Source organism: Elgaria multicarinata, chromosome 1, assembly GCF_023053635.1.
Source record: "Elgaria multicarinata webbii isolate HBS135686 ecotype San Diego chromosome 1, rElgMul1.1.pri, whole genome shotgun sequence".
NCBI classification, from domain to species: domain Eukaryota; kingdom Metazoa; phylum Chordata; class Lepidosauria; order Squamata; family Anguidae; genus Elgaria; species Elgaria multicarinata.
Window position 1 is genome coordinate 206,311,080 of NC_086171.1, and position 8,993 is coordinate 206,320,072.

An 8,993-nucleotide genomic window follows, 5' to 3' on the forward strand; every position below is an offset into this window, starting at 1 on the left:
CTACAAGGCCATCGAGTCCAACCCCCTGCTCAATGCAGGAATCCACCCGAAAGCATCCCTGACAGATGCTTGTCCAGCTGCCTCTTGAATTACTCTAGGAAGGGATGTGGAGGTTGGGGGGGGAACGGCTCTAGTACCGATGACCACCATAAACCTTGTGCTCGCTCTTTGGCATGGGGATTACCAGGCGCAACCTTGCAGGAGCGAAACCGCAGGGTTTGGGAGGGGGGGGATGCGTCGCCAATATGGCACCATCAAGACAGCCCCAGTCTAAACCCAACGCTCCGGCTGCGCAGACTCTCTTCACAGCAGTCTGTTGATTCAGAAAGAACCACGGAAGCACCCTTCTGAGATTGCACTTCCATGCACATGTACCTAAGCATTGCACAAAGTGGGCCTTCTTATGAGTAAATGTGCATAGGATTGCCATGTAGTGGTTGTAATGCCTGTATCTCTAGTGATCCTCTGAGCTGATCTACATGTACAGAAGTATCATCCTTGCTACTGAAAAGAGGTTCCTTGCCAACAAAATAGCATATTTACAGTTGGGACATAGAATCATAGAATAGCAGAGTTGGAAGGGGCCTATAAGGCCATCGAGTCCAACCCCCTGCTCAATGCAGGAATCCACCCTAAAGCATCCCTGACAGATGGTTGCCCAGCTGCCTCTTGAATGCCTCTAGTGTGGGAGAGCCCACAACCTCCCTAGGTAACTGATTCCATTGTCGTACTGCTCTAACAGTCAGGAAGTTTTTCCTGATGTCCAGCTGGAATCTGGGGTTTGGGGCTATGGCGCAGACAGGTGGACAGACGCACACATGCTGTTATTATAGAGTGACAAAATAGCCAAGTTGGGGAAGCCAAAAACATCTGCACAAGGCAGGCGCTGGGGAGTTTCCCTAATAATACAAAGTTTCACAGGGACCCATGGTCCAGTTGTGTTTCATAGTACTTTTAGACCCTGTCTTTTTAAGTAAACAGTACATCAGGTCTGGGGAGCATGTGGCCTTCCAGATATTGTTGGACTGAAACCCCCATCAGTCCTCACCATTGGCTATGTTGGGTAGGGCCCATGGGAGTTGCCGTCCAACAACATCCAGAGGACCATACCTTCTCCACCCATGATCTAATGTTCTGCACGCTTGAGCTGATTTTAACTTATTTCTTCTCCCCACGGAACCATGGGTATTGTAGTTCAGTGAAGATGTTGAGAAGTCTCTCCGAGAGAATTCTAGCCAACGAGTATTCTCTGCACTCTGTCAAACTGTGGTTGAAGATGGATGGGGACAGTGTAGAGTGGATGTGGTGAATGCACATTTACTGCATCACAATATATTTGTTTCAAGGCAGTGTGTGTGCCCTGAAAACAAATCACTGCCAGAGTACAATCCTATATGGTTCAGTGGAATTTACTATGGATAGGATTGCAATCATAAGATGAAAACGTGCATTTTAAAACTCCCTGGATCCCTTGCAGGAAAGCAGATAAATTAATACGGGTATACAAAAACACTCCTGTTGTGGATATGAATATATGCGTGTGTGCTCACACTATCTGTAGCAATGACTGCATTAATGTTTTTCTCTCCCCCCACCTCCATCCCTTCCCTTCATTTCATCTCTAACAGGGCCAGTATGGAAACTATCAGCAATAAAAGGACAAGCACCCGTGTTAGATTTGTTTCAATATTTATGTCCGTCTTTTGAACTTGGATGTACGGGCAGCTTTTGATTAATCGTAATAGGTTGGTTACCCCCCCTCCCCCCTTAGCACAAAAGGAGCATTTGTATGTGAAATAGTATTCATTTCATGCTGGATATGAAGCAGTGCACTACTGGTAACAAGGCAATGCTTTAATGGTTTGATATGGTTTTGGTGCTGTGTAAAGTATTGTATGTTGATACAATGCAGAGGGTCTTCCTTCTCTCATCCCTGACTCCATTTGATGTTTTTAACTAGCTTTAGAGATCTCTGGATCATCAGTTTCACATGCCCAGCCCCCTCAGCCCTTTTTTGAAAACAAGGCTACAATATTCTGTAACACATCAAATGTGTAACTGAGTTTGACTTCATTTTCTGGTCATGCAGATAATCTAGCATTGGTTTCTAACGCGAAACACCAGCCTGAATGCACTGCAGATTATCTTCTACATACTTCCCTCTGAATTAGACCATATAAGAATAAGCACATGGTTTTCTTTTTGATTGTTTTTTTACATTAGTTTATATTCTGAATTGCACGTACTGAAATGTATGAGTAGGTACCAGTTTGATTTACTGACTTATACTTTCCTTGTGGAACAGAAGTTTTCTACAGCAGTAATTAGGGCTTACTTAAGCTACTGTATCTATCTGGCGGTTATTTACCATTGGGGTTTATTGCTGAACTAACATGGGAACTGACCCTGTTGTGGTGAGTTGCCCATATATCCCATAATAGGTAAATACCAAAGAAACATTAAACTGCAGAGACATAGGCTGTAGTTCCAGGGAACGTAGATTGAACTGTTAGAGAGGACTATTCCATTTTAGCTATCCTAGAAATGTGACAGTGAGTTCATTTAGGGTGTGGCAAAATGTACTTGGGAACTAATTAAACCCGTAGGACAATGGAATGTAGCCAAAGCGCAGCATTTTTAAATCCCATCATTCATTGGGAAAGCATCTACGGCACTGAGCGTGTCCTTGAAATCAGCTGAACTAAGAGTGTTTAAATCTAAGTGGATTGATATCCTCTTATTTGCAGAACCAAAACCTGCTACCGTGGGACCTTTTAATATATTTATTCAGGCTCTGGATGAAATAAATTAAACTCTAAGATTCAACCTGTCAGAAGTCAAAATAGCTTCCTATTCAGCCCAAATTGATGAGAAGGTTGATTCACAATCCAGACTGGTAGCGCACACCCGAATGATTTTGCAAGATTCGAAAGCTGCTGGAGAGTTGGCCATTCATTTTCTGATTCTTCCACTTAATCAGATTTTCCAGCAAGAAGTATAGCCATAAATCAGCTTTTCCCCAACCTGGTGCTCTCCACCCGTATTGGATGCACTTCCCATAATTCCCAGCCAGTGTGGCTTTGCTAGCCAGGAAGTCTGGGAGTGGCAGTCCAACACGTCTTGAGGGTTCCAGGTTGGGGAAGGCAGCCATAAACAAAACAAAACCAGGTGGCATACCTCTGCTCCTATAGTTCTTCCTTGGTATTTCAGCTCCAGTACTTCCAACAACAGCTCAGAAATGGTAAGTTCCTTTCTGTAAATCAGATATTCAAATCAGACCTAGCGGTATTTAAAAGACACCCGTTGCTCTAAATAGATGTGCGTGTTCAGTGTGTGTCCTTTTGGTCACACTGAGCTTCTGGTGCAAGTCTAGGCTCTTGTGTGGGAAGGTGATGCACGCACACCAGGTGTGTGGCCCCACAGGGATGCTGCCCATGGTGCAGAGGAAGAGGGAGAAAGTGAGTCCACAGTCTTCTGTCCCCACCTCCCTGCAGGGCCCTTGCACAATTCTTACCTGCCCTTGTTTATCCATAGTAAAGCGGAGACTACACACTTCCTGTAGAGCCTGGCAGCAGCTGGGAGACTATGTCACAACTAAAGGGCCATTCTAGAAGGGAGAACCAATTCTTGGAGATTCTCATATCCCTTTACCTGTCTCTACGAGCAGGGCTCGCTCACTCCCTGGGCCTCTGGAGAAATTAACTGCATTGCCTACAGCAATTGGCACGGCACAGGGGGTAGCCATGCTCCCTGCCTTTTAGCACTGGCTTTCCCTCCTAACATGTCCAAAGGGGAGCCCCACACACCCCTTTCTCTGTAAGACCTTGCCTCAGACAACACTCAGTTCTGAGAGTGAGCACAGCCCATTATAGGTTACAAATACATGAAGTAAAGGTCATTTTGAATCAACTATATTTTAGGTGTTTATGTATTTATTTCAAAATCCATATGGTGCAGTACCTTTATTAGGCCAGTTCAAAGATCACCAAAAATGTACACGCTTTCGAAATGTCCAGATCTCTTCATCAGGCAAGGTGTTTCGAAAAGCAGGTTGGCTTTGGGGTGGATTCCGACTACGCAGGCATCCTGACTACAATATTCAATCAGCTCTGGCCTCGTCTCCCTGGCCAAGCTGCTTTTTATAACAAACACCTTGTCTGATGAAGAGATCTGGAGGTTTCAAAAGCTGAGTTGACCTAATGAAGTTATTACACTATATGGGTTTTGGCATTTTTCTTTCAGCCAACTTGGCTGCCTTTGTTTGCTGTATTTATTTATTACATTTATAGTAGTTGGAAAAGTGCAGTTTGTTTTGTTGTCAAATGTTATGTGCGTTTTAAAAAAAAATCAAAGCACCTAAGATGAATTTGTATAGAGTCTAGAGAACTGCAGGATCAACAGATAGATGTCCATCTACATGCTGCTGTGTCATAGAGTGTGGTATAATACATAAGGCTGATGCAGTCTCTTCTGCACTGCTGAATACATCTGTTTATATAGAAAGCTTTTGTACCTCTGGTATAGCAGACAATATGCAAAAACCTTCTTCCACATACAAACCAAATTTGCTCCATTGGCGTGAGAAAGTGTAGTATATTATAGCCCTTAAGGAATATTTTAATTATCTTTTTTGTTCAAACTTTCAAATGCTTTAGATTTTATGCTGAGATACCAACTTCCAAAAACTCTGGACCTCCAAAAAATACAGACATGGACCTAAAAATCTCAGTGTTTAAAGTTCAGAGAAATAATCCAATGTTAAAGGCCCATTTGTATATGACAATATTGATGATAGGGCAATTTATAAACTGTATGTATGAGTTCAAAGAACATAAGGGGATTTAATTGTGAGGTGCTGTGCAAGATACGCCCTTGCAAAAATTTATTTAGGGAATCTTACCCTAATTTTCTTAAACTAAATCAAAAGCAGCATACAAAATTGTAACAATGAACAATAAAAAATGTTTAATAATGATAAATCTAAATATCAGCAATAAAAACCCCTCCAATATCTCTAGCAGTACTAACAAGCAATCAGCAAAAATAACCCCTCTCCCACAAAGAAAATGGACTTTTGTACAGCTGCTCATTAAATGGAATAATAATTTTGTTTTCATTTTTGTCTTCCTTTTTCTAAACAAAATCATTTCATTAAGCACAGTTAGGGCCCTATTGCCAACTCTGTTGTGCCATATAGCACTATGGGATGATAGCTCTCGACCCCTTTGCTATCCCTACTCAGTCATACCTGCCGAAGGAGATCACCCAGCCCTGTGCTGCAGAACAGTCAGCAGTTGTGTCTGGTGGAGAGCCAGTGCAACAGAAGCCTATGGCACCCTGATCTCTGGCCAACGGCCATTGCATTGGCTGGGTTCACACGACAACTCACACTCAAGGTTGAGTATGGGTTGAGTTGAAACATGGATTGCTATTGAAACGTGGGTTGTTGTGTTGTGTGAATCCAGCTGTACTAACAAACCATGGCTTGTTAACTATGAACAACCCACAAAGAAACCCCATAGTTCGTTGAGTTGTGAACTGTGGTTTGTTCATGGATAACAAACCAGGGTTTGTTAGTGTGACTGGATTGACACAACACAAGAACCCATGATTCAATGACAACCCACACTCAAAGTTGTGTGAACCCAGTCAGTGGATTGTTGTGTATAATCGCCGCAGCCCATGGGCTGTTTTAGGGTTATGTGAGGGTTGTTTAACCATCACAAAAGCCACCTCGCTGGGTTTGCACAACACGATAAGCCATGCTTGCCTCAGCCTGAATATTTAATAGGGCAGCTGGCGCACACTGCAACCCACTGTGGCTTAAATGTGAACCTAGTCAGTGTGTCTACCAGTTGTTGCATGGCAACAACGCGTCTCTTTACCTCAGCTGCCCCGGGCATTAGCCAGGGCTTGGCTGTTTGTGCTGATGTGATGGAGAGGGTCACATCAGCGCAGTGGGAAATGTTCCTGAACTGCAATCCTAAACATCAGTGGGACATTTAAGAAAGATGGCCACCTCTATGTTAAGAGTTACAGCTAGCCAGAGAAAAATGACCCTGCATTGCTCCTTACCAGCTTTGACATATGCTTCTCATGTTTTTTAGCATTGCTGAAAATCTGTGTTTTTTTTAAGACTGCAAGCATTTTAACGAGTAAAATAGCATCACATCAGTTGGAAATGTCTTACATTAAGAATTTCTTGAATGTTGTATATATACTGTATTTGAAAGAGCGCTTTGGAAATAGTTTGTACATTATTTCCTAATTTATACATGATTTTTAGTGTTAATATTTCTAACTGTTAATAACAAAATATTTAACGTGTTGTCCATTTTTATGTATTGATGTGGAAACAAAAAGGTGATGCCAGCATTTTGACTTTTTTCATTACCTGTATCATATTTTCTGTTTTGTAATACAGAATGTTTAAACATGTTTTAGGTTAAAATGAATTGATTGTGAAGCCAAGTAATGGTACTTTTTCGTATGATGGAAAGACTTTTAAAAGGACTGGTGTAATCATGTTTGAAGTCTGTTTTTATTTGTTTTAATTGCAGGTTTAATGAAAATGATACATCAGTCACACTCCATTTATAATCTGAAATATTTCAAGTAAAGATCATTGCATGAGAAAAAGTGTTAATCTCAGTTTTCAAAATGTCAGATTTTGATTTTTAAGAACAGATTCTCTAGTTTCTTATTTAGCCAGCAATATTGCTAAAAGGCATGACCAGTGAGCATAGAAATGTTGCATTCCCAAAGTTTTGAGAATGTCAGCAAGGGTTCAGATGGCTCCTTGATAAACTGTTTTCATGGAGACAATTTAAGACTATTTGATTTGTTTATTCCCTACCTTTCAGTATAAAAACTTTCCAACAAACTCTCAATATGAGTCAAAACAGTAGTAAAGAACATCTGAAAGTAAACCATAGAATACACAAGCGGATTTTTTTATAGTATGTAGGAGTCAGCACAGAGACAAGTAGATTAACTTATAGAAAGTCTTAAAGGACAAAAAGCGCTTAATGGCGATGTCTAAAAACAGTCCCCCCCCCCCCCCCCCCCCGTTCAGAAGACACATTAAACCATGACTTTAACCATGGTGAATAAAGCAAAAAGCCTTATTCACCTTGGTTAAGGCCATGGTTTAAGGTGTCTTCTGAACACTGCCAGTGTCTTAGATTTCCCCAAGGAGGGAACTTCACAGCCATGGAGTCACCCTTGCTGACTGGTTGCCCGCCACTCTGATCTTAACTATGGACAGATCAAAGGTCTGCAAAACCAATCTGAAGGCTCAGGTTGGTTCATGTAGACATAAGCAGTTCTTCAGATAACCTGGTTTGAAGTCTTTTAGGGTTTTAAATGCACTTTAAATAGAGCCTGAAAACAGACTGGTAAATATTGTAATTGATGTATCCGAGTAATATGAACTGACCAACTTGCTCCTACCAGCTACCTGGGAGACACATTGTGGACCAATGGTACTTTCCAAACTCATTTCAAAGGCTGATCCACGTAGAATGTATTGCAGTAGTCCAACTTCGATGTAACCAGTGCATAAATGACTGAAGCTAGATCCATCTTTTCTTGAGAGTGTCACAGTTGGTGAAATAATTAGGCTTTAAAGTTAGTAAACGGCACATTTAGCCACTGGGTTCAGAAGGATATCCATACTTGGTTGTTCAGAGGGAATGCAACCCTGCCCACAACAGATTGAACACCTCTACCCAGATCAAGAGAATTCCAAACCAACAGCACCTCTGTTTTGTCTAGGTTACTTGTTTGCCCTCATCTGTCTCAGAATTGCTCCTGAATTCAGAGTTTCCACAGCCTCCCTGGGATTAATTACTGAAAATTAAAGGTAGATCTAAGTAACAGCAGCATATTGATAGTACCTGTAGATGATCTGTCTTCCCAGTTTCATGTAGCTGTTAAACCGCACAGGGGGACAAGATGGAACATTGAGGCATCCCATAACCCAAAGGCCATAGGGTTGAACAGTAGCCCCACCCCTCTTCTGGAAAAGACCTGAACCATCGTAATAGTGCTCCTCCACTATTTGCCCAATCCCAGAACATGATCTGATGGCACATGATTTAAACACCTTGCTGAAGCTAAGCAGGTTCAGTCCTGAGTGTTTGGATGGCACACTGTCCGAAAACCCTTGTGTATGCAGTTTTGAATTCTATGATGGAAGAAAGGTGAGATATAAATATACTAAGTAACATCAATTTGCCCGTCTTCGGATTGGCCGTGGACTTCAAGGTGCCCATGTCTAATGTCATCAGCAGGCACCGAGGCCTACAGCTCTCCAGATCAGCGTTAATGCAGTGGGCTGGGATGATACTTTGACATCCACCTCTCCCACTGTCCATTTTAAAACAGCTTTGGGATGTGGAGAATGTAGGAGGGGGAGGTGCAAAGACATTGGAGCAGACTGCAATTTTACACCTGCCTGTATCTGCAGCCAAAGTGGAAGGATACAGGGTATGTGTGTGCAGGCTTGGATGATAAGGCTGTTTACCTTGGCAGGATTGGTGGGGTGGAGGACTGTTTTGGCATGTGATAATATTTTGGAGAGTCAACAGTGACATTTATTTTATAGTCACGAGTCAGGTGGTGAGTGCTGATGGCTATGTAGTCAAAAGAGGTATAAGAAGCAAGAGAGTAGTATCCACATGCTTGGAGATACCTGCGCCTACTTGTATATGTCAAGGCTGCACAGGAGCCTTTTCCAGAAAAAAAGTTGGCAACATTACGTGGAAGCATTTCAGGTACACTGTCGTGCCTCAGTGCCCAGCAGCCTTCTAACTCCTCTTTCTCCCGCCTCTATCGCCTTCTCAGCCACTCATAACGCCGCTCCTTCTTTCACCTCCAATCATATTCAACCATGTCTACACAGAGAGGCGGGGCGCGAAACACCGCTTCGCTCCGTAGAGGCGTACGTTTGAATCGTTGACCGACAAGTGCGCATGCGTGCATGTAGCCCA

General features: G+C 42.5%; 1 protein-coding gene across 1 annotated transcript in view; it reads left to right on the top strand.

The window, feature by feature from the left end:
* SS18L1 (SS18L1 subunit of BAF chromatin remodeling complex) overlaps window positions 1–2,156 on the top strand; it is a 33,362-nt gene extending 31,206 nt beyond the window's left edge. The window contains exon 11 of the mRNA XM_063146850.1: window positions 1,629–2,156. Coding sequence (XP_063002920.1) covers window positions 1,629–1,655 — 27 coding nt within the window. The 3' untranslated portion in view covers window positions 1,656–2,156. The remainder of the gene's footprint in view (window positions 1–1,628) is intronic.
* The last annotated feature ends 6,837 nt before the right edge of the window (window positions 2,157–8,993 follow it).